This window comes from Rhinolophus hipposideros, assembly GCF_964194185.1.
Source record: "Rhinolophus hipposideros genome assembly, chromosome: 17".
Taxonomy (NCBI): domain Eukaryota; kingdom Metazoa; phylum Chordata; class Mammalia; order Chiroptera; family Rhinolophidae; genus Rhinolophus; species Rhinolophus hipposideros.
Genome location: NC_138063.1, coordinates 132063 through 152608, shown reverse-complemented (window position 1 = coordinate 152608; position 20546 = coordinate 132063). Strand labels below are relative to the sequence as shown.

Below are 20546 nucleotides of genomic sequence, written 5' to 3'. Positions count from 1 at the left end.
AGTCGGGACGTCGTTAACAAACGGGTGCCCGGGGGAACTCGGTCTTTTCAGCCCGAGAATAATCGGAAGAGCGAAAGCGGCTGGGGAAGGCCAGAACCTCGGGGTGCAGGGACTGGGTGCGGGCAGTGCCCCCCGCTGGGACCCCAGCCCTCCGCTCTGGCGGGGAGCGGGCAGCCTGCTCCCCGGGGCCGGTCTGGGGCTGCCAGATGCTGCGGCCCCCTGGCCGGAGGGGCTCCCAAACGCTGCCCTCCAGGGAGATGACAGCACTGCCCCCAGCTGCTCTGCCGGGGCGCAGCGGTCCTTGACCTCCTCGTGGCAGTCCGCTTGCAATTCAAGCTGGATCCCCGTCAGCTGCTTCTTGATGGCGTCCTCGGAGCTGGCATAGATCGTTTTGCTCTTACGGGGTACAGACTCGGGAGCCCAGAACATAAACACCAGGTCCTCCTTCCTGCTCTCCTTGGCCTCATAGGTTGCATCACAGAGGGCGCAGCGACAGTCCTTGTGCGGCAGCATCTTGACACAGGTGGCGTAGGGGTCGTCTACAGTCTGGCACACATCACCTACCACGATCTCCTCGCCCTCCTCCAGGATGATGTTCTTCTTGTCCTCACTCAGGCAGAACAGCACGGCCTCCTTGCGCTTCTTCACCTCCTCGGGTGTCCACGACTTTCGCATCTTCATGTCATTGAACACTTTGATGACTCCATCAGAGACAGCCACACCAGAGGCCATGTTTCCGGAAGCAAAAAGGCGACAGCAAGGAGAGCCACAAAAGATTAGAGCCGCTGCAGTTGCTGCTGGGATCCGACTGAACCGACTTTTCACTTTTTAGTGGTGTCATTTGTAGCACAAGTTTTAAATTTTGATTAAGCCCAATTTATGTATTTTTTTCCTTTATTGCTTGTGCTTTTGATGTCATATCTGAGAAACCATTGCCTAATTTAAGTTCATGATGTTTACTCCTGTGTCCTTCCAATAGTTTTTTACTTTTAACTCTTATATTTAGGTTTGTGAGCATTTTAAGTTAATTTTTGTGTATTTTGTTATGTAGGTGTCCAGCTTAATTTTTTTTTTTTTTTAAAGAGGGCCCATCTCACAGTGGCACTTGTGGGGATCAAAACGGCAACCTTGGTGGTATCAGCACCGCGCTCCAACCAACTGAGCTAACCACCCACCCCCCAGCTTCATTCTTTTCCATGTAGATATCCAGTTGTCCCACACCATTTATTGGAAAGGTTATTTCCCAACCAAATTGTTGAAAATCAATTGACTTTAAATATAAGGATTTTTTTCTGTAGTGCTAATTCTATTCATCTATCTCTCTGTGTAGTCTTATGTCAGTATCACTATCTTAATTAATGTAACTTCGTAGCATTACCGCTGACACCAGGGGTTGTGTCCAACCCAAAAGAAAACATGAGCAGAAGTTTGCAGCACAGAATGAGAAGGTTTATTTAAGGAATTGGCACCAAGTCCAGAGACACAGGTGAGCTATTGCTCTCAAAGACCTGGCTCCCTGATGCCTCTAGCAGCCAGGTTACAGGAACAATCATTAATCGTGGTCTCTATGGGAGTGGGGGTTGTGGACTCCACTAATTGGTCGGGGCCAAACAGAGAGCAGTTGGTCATGGCTGCGGGTCCTGGTGTCACTCATGGCCTTGTTCGGTCCACTTCGCAGGAGATGCGGTTTGTGGGGCTGATCTGCTTTCATGAGTCCAGAGCTGAAACAACTGAGGCCAAGGTGTTATCCTTGTTTGACTCAAACCTTATTCTATCTTGAGATTTGGTGGTTGTATCTTAGTCGTGATTGGTAGACCTGACACTTTATTCTTAAGTGAATTTGTTGTTGAAATCCAGTGTCCTAAGGGCTCAATGATTAAAAGGGGTGCACATACAGCATATGTACAGGTAGGAGGGTCTGGGGAAAGAATGCAAGTGAATCATAGTTTTATCAGGATACACAAAGCCTGCTTGGATTAAAGCAATATGCATGCTAAAGAAATGAAGTTCATGTACGTTATAGTAGTAAGTCTTGAAATCAGGAAGTGACTCCTCCAGTTTTGTTCCTTTTCAAGATTGGTTTGGCTCTTCTGCGTCCTTTGCATTCCATATGAACTTTAGGATGTTTGTCAATTTCTGCAAAAAAGGCAGCTGGGATTTTGATAGGAAATGTTGAATCTGTACTCCAATTTAGGGAGTATTGCTATCTTAATATTATGTTTTCCAGTCCATGGATATGGGATGTCTTTCTGTTTATTTAGGTCTTCTGTATTTTCTATGGAATTATTATTTTTTAAACTTTTGTATTTGTTTAAGTGTGTTTTTCCAGGACTCATCAGCTTCAAGTCAAATAGTTGTTTCAGTCTAGTGGAGGGCGCAGCTCACAGTGGCCCATGTGGGGCTCTAACCGGCAACCCTGGTGTTATGAGCATCGTACGCTAACAAAGTGAGCTAACCGGCTGCCCCTTCTCTGGAATTATTTTAAATAATTTCAGATTATTCATAACTAGTGTGTAGAAATACAATTGGTTTTTGTATACTGATCTTGCATTCTGCAACCTTGCAGTGTTGGGAGGAAGAATGCCATCCATTTTTCCCAGTGGTTTATCACCGCTGTCCAGGAAGGATGCTGAAATGGCGGGAATGCCCCAGGGGTCTTCTGGAGAGATTTCAGGTTAGGAAGAGTCCTCTCATCCAAACCCAAACTCTCAAAATAGCCCTTACAAATTCACAGTGTTTGTAGTTTAAATGTCCCTTTGCCATAGTGGCTTCTCCACATCCTCTTATCAGTAAGCCCCCAGAGGGAGCACTGGGCCGCTGCTGGGCCGCTTAGTTGTCAACGACTTACTTCATTGTTACACCCAAGCAACATTTTTGTCTTTGTCATGATCAAGTGTATTGAAACAACTAACTCGTAAACATGTGGCATCCAAATCCTATTAAACCTACACACAACTTAAGAGCTGCCCTGCTCTCAACACCCCGCAGGGTTCCAAGGCCGAGGTGTGCAGTCCCCACCCCCCACCTGCACGGGAACACCCCCGCTCCTCACTCCGGCCATGCTGAAACCCACACCAGCCCTTTCCCCACCACGCAGGCCCCACACACCCACGGCCCAGGCCCCGGTCCCGGGCCGGGGGCTTCTCCAACGTTACTGGGGGTGACCCATCCCAAGCCCTGGCCGGCGACCACGGGCACGCAAGTGCACTTCCGGTGCGACCCGCCGCCACTTCCGCTGCCCTCCAGCGGGAAGCTAAGGTAGGGGCGTGGCCAGGTCCAAGGGGCGGGGAAAAGGATTGGCCTAGTCCGGGGTCCGAGCTTGCTGGCCCCGGGAGAGGCCGGACGAGCGCGGCACTAAGCGCGGCGTGGCCGGGCACGAGGCGGGCGGGCTGCGGCCGGGGCGTGGGCTGGGGCGGAGGCCGGTGCCTGGAGCGCGGGCAGCGGACAGCGGGCAGCGGGCAGCGGCCCGTGACAGAGGGCGGGGCCTGGGGCCCGGGGCGGGGCCTGGGGCCCGGGGCGGGGCGTGGTGGGCAGGTGGGAGGGAGGACGCCGCGCGCTCTGCCCTGCGGCAGTCCCTGTTGTGGGCTTGCCCCGGGAGCTGGCTTCCACCCGAGCGTCCCTCACATCTGAGATCCTCCTACAGGGTAAGCGTGCCCCTAGGATGTCATGGCGTGGGCGGCAGACTGGACCGAGCTCTGCCGCGTGGGCGGGGCTGGGACCCCAGACCTCACCTGGCATAGGTGGGCCGCATCAGAGTTCTAACACGCATCCTGACCCGCATTTCAAGAGCCTGATGGACTTATCAGGGAAAACCCAACGTCGTCATTATTTATACCTGCCGCGTCTCAGAGGTTTAAGGTGGCTTCAGGGACTCTGCCAGAAATTAAAGGTCAATTTGTACAGGTAGTTATTTTTCTGAGCTATAGGCAATGGCAGATTAAGCTTTAAATGGGTAAAATTCAGGTACTCACCGTTAGGCACGGCTGGCGGAATGAATGAGTCGCCAGCGACCAAAATTGGTCTATAGAATTTATTTGGCATGTTTGAGCTGCAGGAGGTCAGGCTAGAAAAGATCATAACCTCCCCCAGCAAAAAGGGGTATGGAATTTTATAAGTGGGGGTAAACAAAGTTTTTCCCCCTTCAATGCTTCAGGGGGGTTTTGTTGCATTGTCTCTAGCAACAAAGGGTTTCAGGGCATGACCAAGCCCTCCTGCTGGCTCCACACCCTGGCCCCGAGGCCTCCGTCTGCCCAGGCCCACTGATCACAAGCCCTAGGAGACAAAGTACAAAGCAAGACAGGATAAGATGGTTTGTCCTTTCCTGGCAGCTTCTCCTAGCAGAAAGGTACAAGGTCTTAAAGCAGAGCGAGATGGCTTTTAAGATAAGAAGCTTCCTGTTTCTGGTCTAAATATGGCCTAACACTCACATCAGATTTCAGCTCATAGTTTATTCCCTTATAGGAATCTAGTTTTTTAGGAGTGTAGCACCTGTTTTTGCTGAGACACATTGTGGTTTTAAATTATATTGGGCTTGATACCTGGTGACTAAAGAAACATCACAAAAGATGAAAACAGTTCAGTTTTCATTAATCCCTAATGAGCAAACAGATCAAGGAATCTGTGAACTCTTTGGCATAGCTGAATCTTTTAGGTCCCCTTATCTAGTCATGTACTGATCAGATAATTTTCCATGCTAAGATAATATCATGCTAAGGATGATAAGAAAGCAGAGGGGTTTCAGCCTCTTTTCTTAATCTCTTCTGCACAATTTTGGCCAGGAGTCTGTGTGAGAGACAGAGAGCAAACAGTTTTGATTTTATACTCGTGATTGGGGCTGAAAACTACTGTAGGTGAGATGAGAATAAACTTTGAAAGGGGTTGGAGAGAGGAGAAGAGGGCAGGTTTGGCAGGGAGGGGAGACAAAAGCCAGCTGGTGCTGATTTAAGGCAAGTCTTGGTAGATTGGGGAAGTGAGGGTGATTTGGGGTATATTGGACCCACCTGTCAAATATTAAGAGTGGAAGATGTGTGAGGAATAGGATTTTAAGGAATTTCACTGTGTTTTATGAATTCAGTCTCCCTCTTTGGTGTAATTTTGTTCATTTTTATAGACGGGTAAATATTAATATCTGAATTGCTCAGATTTAAACGTTAGTAACTTGCATACACTGAAAGCTTATAGTTGACTCTCTGGGCTCTGCATGTTATCTCTGTGGGATATACTCAAAAGGAGTCAGGAGGCTTTAGCTAGAAATAAATGAGGAATATTTATTCAAAAGTCTTGGGGCTTGCAAATCGGCAAAACCCAGAGTGTTCCAAAGGAGCAAGAAAAGTCTGAGAGTATTAGTCAAAAGAAGACTCAGTTCTGCATTCTGAGCCCCTAGATCAGTCCAAGATGATATTCATCAGATGTCCGGTGGTCTAGACAGTGGAACATTTCCTTCCTGAGGTCGTCAGATGACTAACTGAAGGTTTAATGTTCAAGCAAGCGTTCACGCACAACAACATAGTGATGTGTCCGGGTGTGGGCGCAGGCCTAGGAAGTTCAGACATTGGGCTGTCAGAGCCTGTCAGCAGGAGTGATGGTTTCCTTATGCCTAGCTGCTTGAAGTTAGGAATGTAACAGCTTAGCCACAGGGACTCCATTTTATTTCTCTTCCTCACCTCTCACGCTCAGGGCCACTGTGCAGGGCTGTCGGTTACCCTCACTTTACTTTGGAGGAAAGTGAGTTTCAGAGGGAAGCACAGCCCAGCAGCTGGCCTGAGCCCTCCCGCTTTGTTCTTTTCATTTGTCCTCTTTCCTGCCCTCACCCCATTTTGGTTGTTTCTCTTTCTATCCCCAAAACTAAAACACTTTTATTGGTCGCATTTGGTTTTTCTGTTTTTCAGTTTTGCTTTTTAAATTAGAAAACACATTCTTTATTGCTCCGCTCCTTTTGCAAATTGAAGAAGTCCTTGAATCTCCGCAGCTCTGCCCTTGAGTCTCCGTGGCCCCCCCCTCGCCCCCTTGGTCCAGCACAGCTGTCACAGGGCCCCTGGGGTTGCAGAACTAGTGGGTCTGCACTCCTCACTCCCTGCCCTTCCTCCATGACTACTGTGTAAATGTCAGTCATACTTGTCTTTTGAAGCAAGCTGTTGGAAGTTTATTTTACTTCATTTTTCTTTCTGGGCCTCAAGTTTATAGGGGCTTCAATAGAAGAAAATCCTGAATTTAGAGCCTTGGATCTGTTGAAGGCAATTTCAAAAACAGTAGTTTTTTAAAAAAATTAAGCAGTCATTTTGCAAGAAGAAAATACAAATTTTTAATCTATTTTAGCAGTATAAATGGAACCTCATGAGGAGAAAGCACACAGCAGTTAGAAAATATATGTCTGAATTATCACTGTTAGGCAAAACCAAAGCTGTAAAATCTGGTTTTTCCAAACTTCACGTGTGGCTTTATCTCTTGACTTGGATGCAAGTGACTGACAGTACACCCACTGCATTGCATGCTCCTTCCTTGCCAGAATGTTCCCAACCTACCCCTCATGTTGCTACTGCCCATCCAAGAACAGCACGAGAGGCGCACACTACTTAGCTCTCTTTATGTTAGGTCAGCTACAGGCATGGTCAGAGCGGCCAGGAGCCAAGTCAGACCCCTCCTCCCATGACGGAAACTGGGGCCCCTGCCCCCCCCCCCCAAGAGGCAGCAGACCTTTGTGCGATAAACAACTCCTAAACAACTCCGGATGCAGCCACGCGCGCCCGAACTGCGCTGGGGGGCCTGCCCATCTGCCACCTCACTCAGCCACCCCCACCCCAAAATCGCTTATATGCCTCCTTCGCTCTGCCCTGGGCGCGACGTCACCGGCCCTGTCTGCGGACCAGTGAACCTCACCTGGGAGTGCAGACTAAAGCACTCACCTTTCTCAACCCGCCTGACTCTCTTAGCCTCATTGTCTCGCCGCAAGCCTTACACTTTATACAGAAATTGGAGGAGAAGAGGGAAGTGGGATCTTTGGGTGCAACTATAACACACTTCCTGTTATTATTACTCCAGTTGCATCAAGAACTCAGGAGAGCTGAGAGACCACTGACCAGCCACAGAGCTGTGCCAGAGCAGATAGATGTCCAAGACTTTCATAGCCACCGACGCCTCTGAGCACAGGGCTGGGTGCCAGCAGCCAATATTTAGTGTTCCTTTGCTGGACTCCTGGCCTGTGACTGGAGGTGGTCAAATTCTATGCTTGTGAAAGGAATTACAGAGCGAGAGAAAGAGACAGAAAAAGGTGGGAGCCCAGCCTTTGCCTAGGGCTCCCTCTCAGCCTGGCTGTGAGTCTCCTTCCTTTTCAGCATGTGCAGCAGCCAAAAGTCCTGGAGTCCTGTGGGAAATCTGTAGCCTGTGGTGTGATGGGTAAATATGCATTGCCCTCCAACCAAGGTCAATGGGAAGTCAAGGTCAATGGGAAGTCAAAGATAAAGCCTCTGTGCGAAAATCAACTGAAATCTTATCTTGAATAGAGCTCTTTTAATCTTTTGCTCAAAGTCCAAAAAAGATTTTAACCAATTATGCTCTGAGCTTTAAATGAGTCTTAAACATTTTAAACTATGTTCATAATCCAAAGATAAAAATGCATTAATTAGCCTCAATTCTTGAAACAAAGCAGGTTTTCTTTTTGGAGGGCAGCTATAAAATGTTAAAGATGTTTTTAATTAGTAACAAGAAACGTAAAACCTTATTTAATTCATTTGGCAGATGATAACAAATATCTTTTATTTTCACAGTAGAAAATGGTCATGTTGATGTAAGAACTTCCAAACCTGTAGAGAATTTCTATAGGAGTTTATCTGATCCAAAATTCACAACAGTTGCTGGGAGGCAAGATCTCAAGTGCTCCCTGAAGGACAGTTTGCAGCTTTGTTTTTAGCATTTGGAATCAAGGGAATTTGAGGACGATTAAATGAAAATGGGAGATAGCAGGTGGGGATGGATTACAGGACAGCTGACAAAACCATGTGTCCTCTTGAAGATGGTTACACTGCAGGGATCTGAACCTCATGAATAGGATTAATCTGGCGTCTCAAAGGTGTGTGAGCACAGAACTGTTTCATGCCAAGGTAACCTTTTACTAAAAAAGTTACAGACCTGGGTGTGACCACCCACCTACCACGACCCACGGAGTCTGGAATTTATGGTCGGATCACCCAGTGAGGTGACTTTCCATAGAACCCCTCTTTTGTCCACAGTCAATTTTATTCGTTATTTATTGCTGCATACATAATAAATTATCCTGAATTTTAGTTGCTAGAAAAAACAAACATCTGTTATCTCCCAGGTGTTAAGGTCAGTAATCCAAGACTGGCGGACCTGGACAGTTCTGCTCAGGGTCTCATGAAATTTGAATCAGATGTTGACCAGAGCGGCAGTCATCTGAAGGCTCCTCTGGTGGTTGGCGGGCCTCTTAAGATGTGCTTCCAGCTCACTCAGGGCTTCTGCACAGGCTGCAGAAGGAATGGGAGAGGGGAAGAGACGGAGGGGAGAAAGAGGGAGAGACTGGGGAGCGGAGGGGGAGGAGAGGGAGAGCGAAGAAGGGGGAGGAAGAACAGGGGGGAGAGAGGGAGGGGAGGAAAGAGCGAGGGGAAGGGGGGAGGGTGAGGAGAGGAGGGGAAGGGAGGGGGAAGGAAGGGGAGAGGGAGAGGAAGGGAGGAGAGGAGGGAAAGTAGAGGGAGGAGGGAGAGGAAGGTGGAGGGAGGGAGGGAGAGGAAGGGAGAAGAGGGAAAGGAAAGGGCAGGGGGGAGGAAGGGGGAAGAAGAGGGAAGGAGGGAAAGAGGGAGCAGTGACCACCCATTGCTTCTGTCCTATTCTCTTATCTAGAAGCACACTCCAGGGTTGGAGTCACACCACTGTGGTGGGGCATGGCTATCACGAGGGTGTCACTGGAGGCAGCTCAGAGGCTGCACCACAGCCGAAGGGCAGGTGAGGCAGGGAGGAAAGTAGGCATGATGGGACATTGCTATCTTCAGAAGTCTGGGTCTATTGTCTTTCAGGTTTTCTAGGAATTTACCCAAGACCTGAAATGCATCCTGGTCTTGTAATTTAGAAAATCTGAGGAGCAGCAAAAGAGCTCGCAGGTGGTTCCCTTAAAGACTGTTTTGTCCTCAGAAGTCATGTTTGTTGTTCCACAGGCCATGGGAGAGCAGGACCTGCCAGGGGTTCTGGTGTCTGCACTTGAAGGCCCAGCTGGGGTGTGTGAAGAGCATGTTGGAGACCTACAGAAACACTTCAGGCTCATTACAATGCAGGAATTCATGGGAAATAAAACCCAGCTGGGTCCAAAGATTCACGCTGTGTATATCTGGGGTGGAAAGCCTGCCATTGATCGGGAGCTTCTGCAGGGCCTGCCCGCCCTCAAGATTGTTGCCAGCTCAGGAGCCGGTCTGGACCACCTGGACCTGAAGCTCCTTGCCAGCTTTGGCGTAAAGGTGGCCAACACACCATGGGCTGTGTCCGGCCCCACGGCCGATATGGGGATGGCCTTACTGCTAGCAGCAGCCCGGAGAGTCGTGGAAGGTACGTGGTGTTGAGATGCTGGTTTTCCAGAGGTCAGATTGCGGACATTTAACAACACACATGACAGAATAACCTCACCTTCAAACTGCAAGTCTTTCTGTCCTGATTTCTCCCCAGTGCACCTAGCACTTGGGGAAGGAGCCCGTCTCGGTCCCCTGTAGCGAGCCTGTGCCTAAGCCCAGCACCTGCCTCACGGCAGCCGTTTTCTCCCCCACCACATGCCACTCATGGAACAGGTGGGAAGGTGTGTGCGGTGACATCATTGCAGCGCCACCGTGGAAGTGCCTGTGGGCCTGGCACTGGCCAGTCGTGGGCATGCTGCCCTGGGGTTAAGGCCTGCAAGTGAGTAGGCAGAGGTCCATCTGCCCACACACTGGACACCTCTGGGTCGTCCCCAGGAGTGACCCCAGGAAAGGCCGTGCAGGAAGTCAGCACTCGCCCATCCCGATGGAGCTTGGGAGTGAGGGGCTGAGGAAAGAGAAGCAAGAACCAGGCTCTTCTGTTTCTGTGTGTGCTGGTTGCCACTCCTAGTCACACACATGCAGTCAAACACATACACATACATATGCAGTCACACACACGTTCACACAGTCACAGTCAGATGTGTAGTCACACATGGTCACACACACAGTCACATAGAGTGTTGTCACGCACATGGTCACACACAGTCACACAGTCACACAGACATACAGTCACGGTCGCACACAGTCACACACATGACGTAGTCACACACATGGTCACACACAGACACATATGCAGTCACGGTCACACAGTCACACACACATACAGTCACACAAGACGTGTAGTCACATGGTCACACACAGTCAAACACATAGTCACACACAGACACGTGCAGTCACACATGGTCACACGGTCACACACAGACACATACATATACAGTCACGGTCACACACAGTCACCCAGTCACACACACATACAGTCACACACAGACACGTGCAGTCACATACATGGTAACATACAGTCACACAGACACATGCAGTCACGGTCACACATAGTCACAAACAGTCACACATACAGCCACACACATACACAGTCGTACATACACATAGTCGCACACGTAAAACCACACACATACAGACACCCACGCCAAAACCAACACATTTTAACCAAAACTTCCTCCTGAATGTGAAAAGAGTTGCTATTTTCAAGCATTCTGCCAGGAGGTTCTGTCATGAGGACGCTGCCGTCTGTTCCCCCTTTTTCCTTTGCAGAAACGTGTTTGTTGTCAGAATAAAAAGCGTGAGAGCCGTGGTCGGCCACCAGCATTCTCTACCCTCGTAACCTTGTCAGAAGGTCCCAGGAAGGGCTGTGGGTTTTCTGCGTGGTACCATCTCCACTCTCAGTGTCATGTTGTATACCTTAGGTCATGAGTTGGCCATCTCACCGGATACAGAGAAGTTTTCCATAAACTGGTTGGGCCAGGAAGTGACGGGGGCCACCCTGGGCATTGTGGGCATGGGCAGGATCGGCTACAAGGTCGCTCAGAGGGCCAGGGCATTCGAAATGAAGATTCTGTACCACAACAGGAAGTGCAGGTAGGACTCGCGAAGTGGGCTTGGAGGGCATGGGGCGGCACTGACACCATCAGTGACTTAAATGTGGCTGGATGTGGATCCCTCCATGTTTCCTAAGATTCCCTGGCTCTTTCTCTCTAGAAAGTAGGGCTGATGGTACAGAAAGGGACCATGGTATTTCTATGGTTACCTAGAAACGTGGCTGTGACTTGTTTCCACTGAAAAAGTCACCAGAAAGATTTTAACTCACCTATAATTGTTGTTTTAGTTCTCAAGTGACTTTTTGATCATGGGAGATGCTATCCACACCCACTGAGCGATTGTACTGGTTCCTTCAGTTCTGAGGTATATGCTCATCCACTCCCTTATTCATTCTGAAACCCATTTCCTTTCATATAGAGTTCAGCCCAACACACAGGCCTACTGACTCCGTGCCCAAAACAACCCTCAGACCTGCTTGTTCTCTCTCACTTCATCCGCACACATCCCTCTAAGGAGCTGCCTGTCTGCTCTTGAACTCCAGCCCCCTCTGCAGATCTGTCATACGACGGCCACTGGGCATCAGCTGTCAGTGGCTTCCTACGGCACGCGGAATGGAGCTGTGCTTGGTGCTGAGCTGGGAAATGTTACATGCGAACGGTGCCCTTTCTCAGCCACTGCATTTGCACAGTGGACAGTGGATTGGCTTAGGCAGCTGTCACAGCTTCAGTGTGATGAGGGGCAAACGTGAAGGCCGGGCTCTTACAGGAATAGGTGTGGGGTGTGGGCAGGGCGTTTCTCTTCCCTCCTGGCGGTCCCCCGCCAAGACTCATGTTAGGAGAGACTTCCTATAATTTTGGATTTTGTGTCTGTGGCGGTGGCAGCCACCTGAGATGCTGTGGCCACCTGGAGCTTGCATTTGCGTTGAGTAATCAGCTGTCTGGGGTGGCCGGAGCAGGGGTTCAGATTGGTCCCAAAACAGAACGCACCAGACCCTTGGATCCTCACTTTCTGTTTGACAGAACATTCCCAGGCCCTCTCCTGTTTGTTTTCTGAAAACTTTGATGTGTTTCCCACATCCTGTAATGCTCTGACACGTCTGACGCTCGATCAGGCTTGTACCAGACTCTACGGTTCCAGAAGAGTGAGAGGAAGCTCCCGGCCCCAAGGAGTTCTGGGTCCGGTGTGGAACCCTGCAGACGCCAAGGGCTTGCTTGGACAACCCAAAGGTGCCCATGGGGCTTCATGGCTGAGGCCTAGCCCCACATGGAGGGGAGACCGAGGCCCTGGCTCCCCTCAGAGACTCCTTCCTGGGGCGACTTGATGAAATTTTGACTACAGAACGTGATTTTTCTTCCCTGTTCCCTTCATAGGACGTTGGAGGAGGAAGAGGCTGTTGGGGCCACATACTGTGAGAGGCTGGATGATCTGCTTCAGCGATCGGACTTTGTGATGTTGGCTGTGAGCCTGACGCCCCAGACCCACGGCCTGATTGGAAGGAGGGAGCTGAGGCTGATGAAGCCCACCGCCATTCTCGTCAACATTGGCAGAGGTACCTGCTCCGCTTCTGTGTGGCCAGGTGGCTGGACAACCATGCAGGACAACCCCTCATGGTCCCAGCGTTTGCTGTGGACGTTTTCTTCGAGGGGCTGAAAACCCCACTTGGACTAGATGTGGGGAGCATAAGTTAAAGGGATTTTACTTTTTATTTAGAAATGTTTCTGATTTTTGTTTTCACATCTTTTGACTTCAAATTAGTAGTAAAAAGAGTGAAAATCTGCAATGTGGGGGTTTTGGAATCCAGGTTTGGGCAGGTACTTTGGGTAAAGGTGTTTCACAGTTTGGTTTTCCAGGTGCAATTAAGCAAAATTTATGGGGATGAATTTTCTGAGTCTTCACTTTGAAGAGTAACCAGTGTTAGCGTGGCTTTGAAGTTTAGGTAGTGTGGTTTGTGTTTACACACAGGACGTGGTATAACCTAATATCGTGGGGGGCTAGTGTGGCATTTATAAAGAAGAGTCAGAGTCCTCTGAACACCGGCGAGTGACAGCACACTGAAGCCAAACATCCAGGCTGGGCCTTCTCGTGGTTGGGGACGCAGGGCATGAGACCTGGTGCTGCCTGCCGCCATCCATGTCCCTCCTCTGGGAAACTCACAGGGCTGAGTTAATATGTGAGAGTTGTCTGAAAATTCAGACCCTCTAAGCGAGCAAGAAGCACGAGTGCATTATGTGCTTTCAGTGACGCCAGCCAGGGAAAGTAGTAGACTCTGGAAATAGAGACACTCTGGGGGAGGGGAAAAGGGAGAAGGTGCAGGCTGCCAGCAGAGGACCCCTGGGCTGGAGGACAGGGCTCCCTCCTGCCTCTGCCTACTGTGTGCGTTTGAAATTGCAGGTAGGGAGCACGCAGTCTTAATGTGTGTATAATGCATGTGATCTATGTGTAACATATGAGATCTTGTCATGAACTCATATGTTAAGTTCGTGACATATTAAGTTCCTGAACTCATCCTAGAAAAAGTGCTCCACACCTCACTGCTGAATATCACTACGGTCACCTTCGAAATACTTCCTTTGGGAAGCTATGCACTGACGCCAGTGCCTAGTCCACCTTTCAAAGCCATTTGGGAACTCTTTCTGGAATGGCCATCAGAGCTGTCGTTGTATTACCCTGGATGTCCTGAATGTCATCAAAATGTCTTCCTTTCACTATTTCCTTGATCTTCGGGTAAAGAAAGAAGTCATTGGGGGCAGATCAGGTGAGTAGGGAGGGTGTTCCAATACAGGTATTTGTTTACTGGCTAAAAACTCCCTCACAGACAGTGCTATGTGAGCTGGTGCATTGTCGTGATGCAGGAGCCATGAATTGTTGACGAAAAGTTCAGGTCGTCTAACTTTTTCACGCAGCCTTTTCAGCACTTCCAAACAGTAATCTTGGTTAACTGTCTGTCCAGTTGGTACAAATTCATAGCGAACAATTCCTCTGATATCAAAAAAGGTTAGCAACAGCGTTGCAACAAGTTTGTGAACTTAATTGTCTGATCTTGTACGTGATGCGTGTAACATGTGATGTGTGTGTAACGTGCAGCACAGGTGTAATATGTGTGTGAGCTGTCTCCACTGGAGCCGCATAGTCTCAGTGGGTGTGACGTCTGCGCCCTGAGTGACTGTGAGTCACCGTGCTCCGTGCCCTCCTGACTCTCACAGGTTACCGTGTCAGGCCTTTGGTGGCCCTACACGTGTTGCAGTAGTAGCTGATGTGACCAAGTTCTTCCCGGTGTCCTCCTCGCCGTGGTAACCGCAGAGGCCTTGTGTCGTTGCCTCAGGTCTGCTAGTGGATCAGGACGCACTGCTGGAAGCGCTTCAGACCGGGGTCATCAAGGCAGCGGCGCTAGATGTGACACACCCAGAACCCCTGCCCAGGTGACGAGCCACACAGCCCACAGCCCCTGGGGTGGGCATGACCCTCAGACAGCTGTGCTCGGCCAGGACTGCGAGGTCTCGGCCTGGGAGGGGCCTGTGCAGGCAGGCCTGGGGACAGGCTGGCATCTGCTGACACCTCCAGGGACAGGGCTCAGTGGGCTTTGGCACCAAATAGTCCCCCTCCCACTGACCTTGATCTGCTCTGCAGCGTGGAAGCCAACTTTGGTTTTCTTCCCTTTTATTAACTGCTACACATTCTAAAACAATTCCTCTCTCATCTTAGTCTTTTTTCTGAGGCTAAATACCTCCGAGATTTTCAATTTTAGCTTAAATAATGGCATTTCTAGACACCTTCTCATTGGGACTGTCCTCCAGCTCTTCTGTTTTAAGGTTCTCGCAAGAACCAAACACAGTATTTGTGTTGTGACCTGGACTCTGCAGAAAAGTCACCCAAAGTCTATGTTGGCAGCATGTGTTTTCAGAGGCCTTGTGGCACCCTTAGCTCATGAAGTTTTTAGTTAGCTAAAACTGAAATTGTTATTCCTTCAATTGTTTTTTAAGTGTATGTGTGGAATTTTACATTTATTTCTATTTAATTTCATTTGCTTCTGTGCTTTGACCCAAAGATCAGGCTGTTATGGCTAGAGCCTTGATTTTGTCATTTATTTTGAAATCTTGATGCTGTTATCCTTTAAACTAGCTGTCCTACGGTAGCTTTCATTCCTCCAGTTTTGATTTCTATCCAGTAAACAAATTACAGGCAGCTGAATGATATTACAACCAAATTTAATATCTAAATTTATTAAGATTGACCATAGAACTTACAGACATTTCTGAGACACATAATTTATTCAGAACAGTGTTTCTTAGAAGGTTATCTGGATCAACAGTTTTGATCTGTGAAGTCAAAACTATTTTCATAATACTGTAAGATGTGATTTACCTTTCCACTCATGTTTTCTCAAAAGTATCGTCGAGTTTTCCAGAGACAAATGACATGCGATGACTCTTAGCTAAGGAAATGTGTGCTTCTGTATTACTGTATTAATTTTTTTCAGTTGTAATTTCTAATACAGTAAATGTTGACAGATATAACCCACGTAAACAAATGGTCTTTGGCATTTTCAGATTTTAAGTGTAAAGACATTCTGAGACCAAATTTTAAAGAACCACTAATCTAGAACAAAAAATAATTTCAATATAAATTAAGACACATGAGCATTTTAGACAGTTGTCCACTTACTCAGAAACCTAGAAGTCACATGATCACCCGTCGCCTCGTCTGCTAAAATGAACTTTTCTTTAGATTCACTAACAAGTCTCAGGGCCAATACCTGGCTTAAAGCCCAAAGTTTAGTTTATCCTAATAGGTGGTGTAGGTGGTGCGCTCCCAGTGTCCCAGTTCAACTCATTTTTGTGGCTGAGAGATTTAGCTATTATTTTCGGAATAGCTTAATCTTTAGATATCCATATTAATTTCTAATCTATGTATCAGATATATTTAAATTTTCATCTTGATTTTTGGGGCAGACATTTTGTTGCTGTTTACTGTAAAAACATTTTTAAGTAAGAAATTTGGGATTATTTAATCATACTACTTAAGTGTTCTTTGTCTTACAAAAGGATTTACTACAAGATTATTTTAAAGAGAAAAAATTCATTTGCCAATAGAGCAAGGAGCCCCTAACATCACCTTCAAGCTTAATGATTTGCTGGACAGACACCCAGGAAAGCTTTTCCACTCACACTTATAGTTTATCATAGTGGAAGTGTACAGATTCAAATCAGTAAAGGCAGACAGTGGGTGAGTTGCACCCTAGAGACAGCAGTTGTCCTCTCCCAGTGCAGTTGGAGGGGCAGCAGTTACGACTTCCGCAGTGATGTCTGACAACACACTTGAAATATTTCTAACCAGGGAAGCTCTCCCAAGACTTGGCGCCATGGAGGGCCACCATGTTTGACATTCGCTACTTGGTCTCCAGCCCCTCCAGAGGTCAGAATGATGCAGAGTGGCCCAGGGCTCCAGGTCAGCCAAAGTAGGCATTCACCAGGAATGACTGTCTTAGCATTAGCTGTCAGGCTTTCCTCATGGCCCCAGGAACAAGACGACACTTGACAGGCAGTGTATCACCCAGAGCCTGTCGTGGGCAGATGCTGGGTGTGATGCTTCGGGCCTGTCTGCAGAGTCAGTCCTTTACCCCACGGCCATTCCGTCTTGATCAGAGCAGTCTTACAGCAGAATGACAGTATGTACCGGAGCAGCTGCATTTACTGCAGTATTTACGTGACGGCTACAGCAAGACTATCAGTAGGACTGCCTGGCACGCGGAGCAGCCAGTGAGGGCAGGAGTAGATTTAAAGCAGCAACTAAACCACCCTATAAAGCCATTACATACTTTTTTGTATTTTGTTCTAGTTTGCCCACTGATCTACCATTATTGGGATTTGTGAAGTGCTCTTTAGTGTATGAATTAGCTGCTGGTTAGCTAAATCTAGTTTTTCCTCAGGCCAGTCATTTCCTACAGGTATCAGGTTCTGAGGAGGCTTTAACTCAATCTCCCAATACTGTTACCCTCAGTGTCAGTATTATCATAGGATGTATTTACACAAAGCAGTTAAATTTACCAGTAATGCCAGGGTTACACCGTATCACAATATTGGTCATGCTGTAATTCAATTTCATCACATAACACATCACTAATAATTACAGAGGTATGTGCTGTGCCTTCTCAACAGAATTGGCTCTTGCCCATATACCAGATGTTATTATGGACAGGTATTGTTACAATTGGCCATATCAGTTATCTCTGGGTTCCAAGTCCATTGTCACGAAGCCAGTAACCCCGTTTCAGTTCACAGCATCCTCCTGAGACTGGTTTCCAGTATGTGCTGTTATGTAGTAACGCCCACCTCCTTCCATGAGGAGGGCGAGCGTTATTCAGAATAGTTCTCACCCCTGCTAACTATACTGCAGGATATGTCTTACTTGGATCAGTCCCAGAGGCTAGGGCAGTCATAGTGCCTTGATAAGTTACGAGTGCCCCCAGAGATTTCCATAGGTTTAGGGGTCTGTAAGATTCCCAAAGTGTGAGCCTCAGTAGCTAGGGTGGAGGGTCATTGTCACGTGGCCACTTTGGCCTGTGCATTAAAATAGGAGGCCCTGTTGGGTCAGGTTACAGCTGTTTCCCAGTGTTGGGTTATAGTGTTATCCATCATTATGTTTAGTCTGCCTGACCCACTTCACTAAAACCTCATTATCTGTCGCGTCCAGTGCAACACGGGCAGCGAGAGAACGAGAAGGGACAGCGAAAGGTTAAGAAAGAAACAGAAATCAAGGAAGTTTTGAAATGGGCCAAGGGTCTCACAGCCTCAAAGGAGTGAGAGCCCCGAATCGGGCCACCTTGTGGCTTTTATTGATGCGCATATAAGGAAGTAGCATTGTTTTTTCTAGGGTCTGTGAGTCTCATATACCATACCAGAAAACTGGTGCAAACCAATCACCCTTGTCTGTCGAAAGTCCCATGATGTATTAGTAATTATTGTTTGTACCTCCCCAGGGGACAAAACTTTTATGCTGAAACTTGCTGAGGTGGAAAACTGATGTTATCACATCAAGAATCACTTCCCAAGCAGGTTGTGGGAAGGAATACAGCCACATAGGCAAACACTCTCCTTAGACGAGGGAAAGTGGAGGGCTGTGCCCACCTCTTTAGACCCTCTTGAGGTCTTCTGGTGGTCCCCACGTGACTGTGCCTGTCTTAGGTCGTTCGGCTCTTGAGGAGTCTTACCCGTTATTGGCTAGCCAGCCATCTTTTGGGGGCCAAAGAGAGAGACATGAGATGTAAGCACAAACGTGAAGCAAAGTCCCTAAAAGGAACAGTCTCACAGACTCTTCTTTCTTTTTAGGGGTAGGCACGAGGGGACAGACAGGCAAGCAGCTGCATGACAACAATTGTCTTTAATGGGCTGACTCCCATCCTTGCCTTCTTCCTGGAAGAGGACTCCCTCTACTCTGCTAATTCTAGTTAATAAATCTTTTTCCCTCTGAATGCCAGTCCTCAATAAAGGTGCATTCAGCTTGTCCTGTGATGCCGGGGCCAGAACCTGTCTCCCCTAAGGCCCTTTTCTGTCTTGTGAGCCTGTGTTTAATCCACCAGCATGTTGTGCCGTTGTGTACTAATGTCCTGGATGCAGTTAAGGTATGTGTTTTACACCCAAAAATGTAGGGTCCCACATAGTAGGGTAAGATGAGTGGTGGTCACAACTAGGTGTAACTTAGGGTATGCCATAAGGCCTCCTGGACCTTCCCCATCTCAGGGTGGGACATGAAACTAGAATATGAAGTTCAAGAGACAAAACAGCTCTGAATGGTTTCCCTCAATCTGTATTTCAGAGATCATCCTTTGTTGAAATTGAAGAACATCACTCTGACTCCTCACATTGGAAGTGCAACTCATCAAGCCAGACTACAGATGAAGGAAAACTTGGTTGAAAGCATCCGGGCTTCTCTGGATGGCCTTCCCATTCCTAATGAAGTGCTACTTAAATGATTTATGTGGGCTGAAAATGCAGAGGGATGAACACATGGCAGATTAAATGAAAAAAAACTATTATTTTGTGTATTTTATTTCTGTTAGAGTCCACTGTGTGGATTGGTTTACTGTTATTTTATGTGAAAAACTTTAAGAATAGTAATAATAGTTGCCATTTATTGCGAGCTTGCTAATTTCAGTGCCTTATTTGCATTTTCACTTCGTCCTCAAGGCAGCTCTATGAGGGAAGTTCTATTATCATTTACCATGAAACTGATCACAGAGAAGTACTTGTCTAACATTCAGAGCCTGCAAACATTTGAATTTGGATTCAAACACAGGGCTGGTCTGTGGATTTTCCAGTGGGCTGTTGCTTTCCATGCTATTAAATTCTGATAGCTTCTTGGATTACAATCTCGCTGATACTCTAATCCCTGTTCATTCGGTTTTTTCAATCATTCAAAAAATGACTACCGAGCACCTTCTAGGTGCCAAGTCCTGTTCTAAGTGCTGGGGCGACTTTGGGAAACAAAGTCGCCACTCTCAGGGGGTTTACTTCCTAGTGGGGAGAACACCAAACAGTGCCATTATCTGGGTGAGCCAGTGCTGAGCAAAGGCGGGAGGCGGAATCAGTAGGAAGCGTGCCTAGTTCGCTGCAGGAGTTATCAGGGAGGCCGCTGGCGACGGATTTGGGATGAGTGTGCCTCCTTTCTGGAATGTGCGTCCTCTTCCAGGTAACCTAGTGAGGTCGTAGTGCAGGGAGAAAATATTCAGGCGTGAGTAAACGAAATGGCAGTATAAACAGGCAGAGGCATGAATCCTCCCTGGTTGCGGTAAGTAGCAGGGGCAACTCTCCGGGCGGCCCCCGTTTCATTTAAACCACCCTGCGAAGAGCTCTCACTTCCCTGCCGTCATTTGCTACTTAGTGGTAGGGGAGTTGCCACGAACCCTTCTCAGTGAGCTTCGTGTATTTACAGAGACCTCATCCCTCCTCCTGCGCTCACAGAAGCCGATCAGTCCGTGCGCTCTCCACGTGACCTCCCCCGTGCCGTTCGGCCCCGCCCCTCCGCGCCACGTCCCGCCCACCCGCCCTTTAGGCCCCGCCTTTCCCCATGCTGTCCCGCCCCGCGTCCGCACCGCTCCGCACTCACGTCGCCCCGCCCCGCCGTCACGTCCCGCCGACTCGTCATCCAGGCCCCGCCTTATCAAAACCCCGCCCCGCGTCGGCACCGCTCCGCACGCCCGTCGCCCCTCTCCGCTTCTTCTCGTCCCGCCTGCCCGTCCTCCGGACTCCGTCCCGCCCGCGTCGCCCCGCCCCGCTGCTGCACGTCTCGCCTACCCACCCTCCCCGCCCCGCGTGGTCCGCACCGCCGTTACACGCCCCGCCTACCCATCCTTTAGACCCCGCCCCGCCCCTTCAGGTCCTGCCTATCCGTCCTCCAGGCCCCGCCCTTCCCCGTGCCACCCCCGCCCCCGCGTCGTCCGCACCGCTCAACACACGGCTCCGCCCCGCCGCCCCACGCCCCGCC

At 48.7% G+C, this 20546-nt stretch overlaps 1 protein-coding gene and 1 pseudogene across 2 annotated transcripts; one reads left to right on the top strand and one right to left on the bottom strand.

Annotated features, from left to right (window-relative positions):
- Positions 1-13: 13 nt before the first annotated feature.
- Positions 14-2366, bottom strand: LOC308509938 (cofilin-1-like; annotated as a pseudogene). The gene has a single exon. The product of its transcript is annotated as a cofilin-1-like (transcript).
- A 1163-nt stretch (positions 2367-3529) lies between these two features.
- Positions 3530-19429, top strand: LOC308510090 (glyoxylate/hydroxypyruvate reductase B-like). Its single transcript, XM_081079012.1, has 6 exons — positions 3530-3644; positions 9165-9549; positions 10934-11105; positions 12437-12615; positions 14389-14485; positions 18879-19429. Exons 2-6 carry the CDS (start codon positions 9168-9170, stop codon positions 19033-19035), a joined length of 987 nt encoding a protein of 328 aa, XP_080935138.1. The 5' UTR covers positions 3530-3644; positions 9165-9167; the 3' UTR covers positions 19036-19429.
- The last annotated feature ends 1117 nt before the right edge of the window (positions 19430-20546 follow it).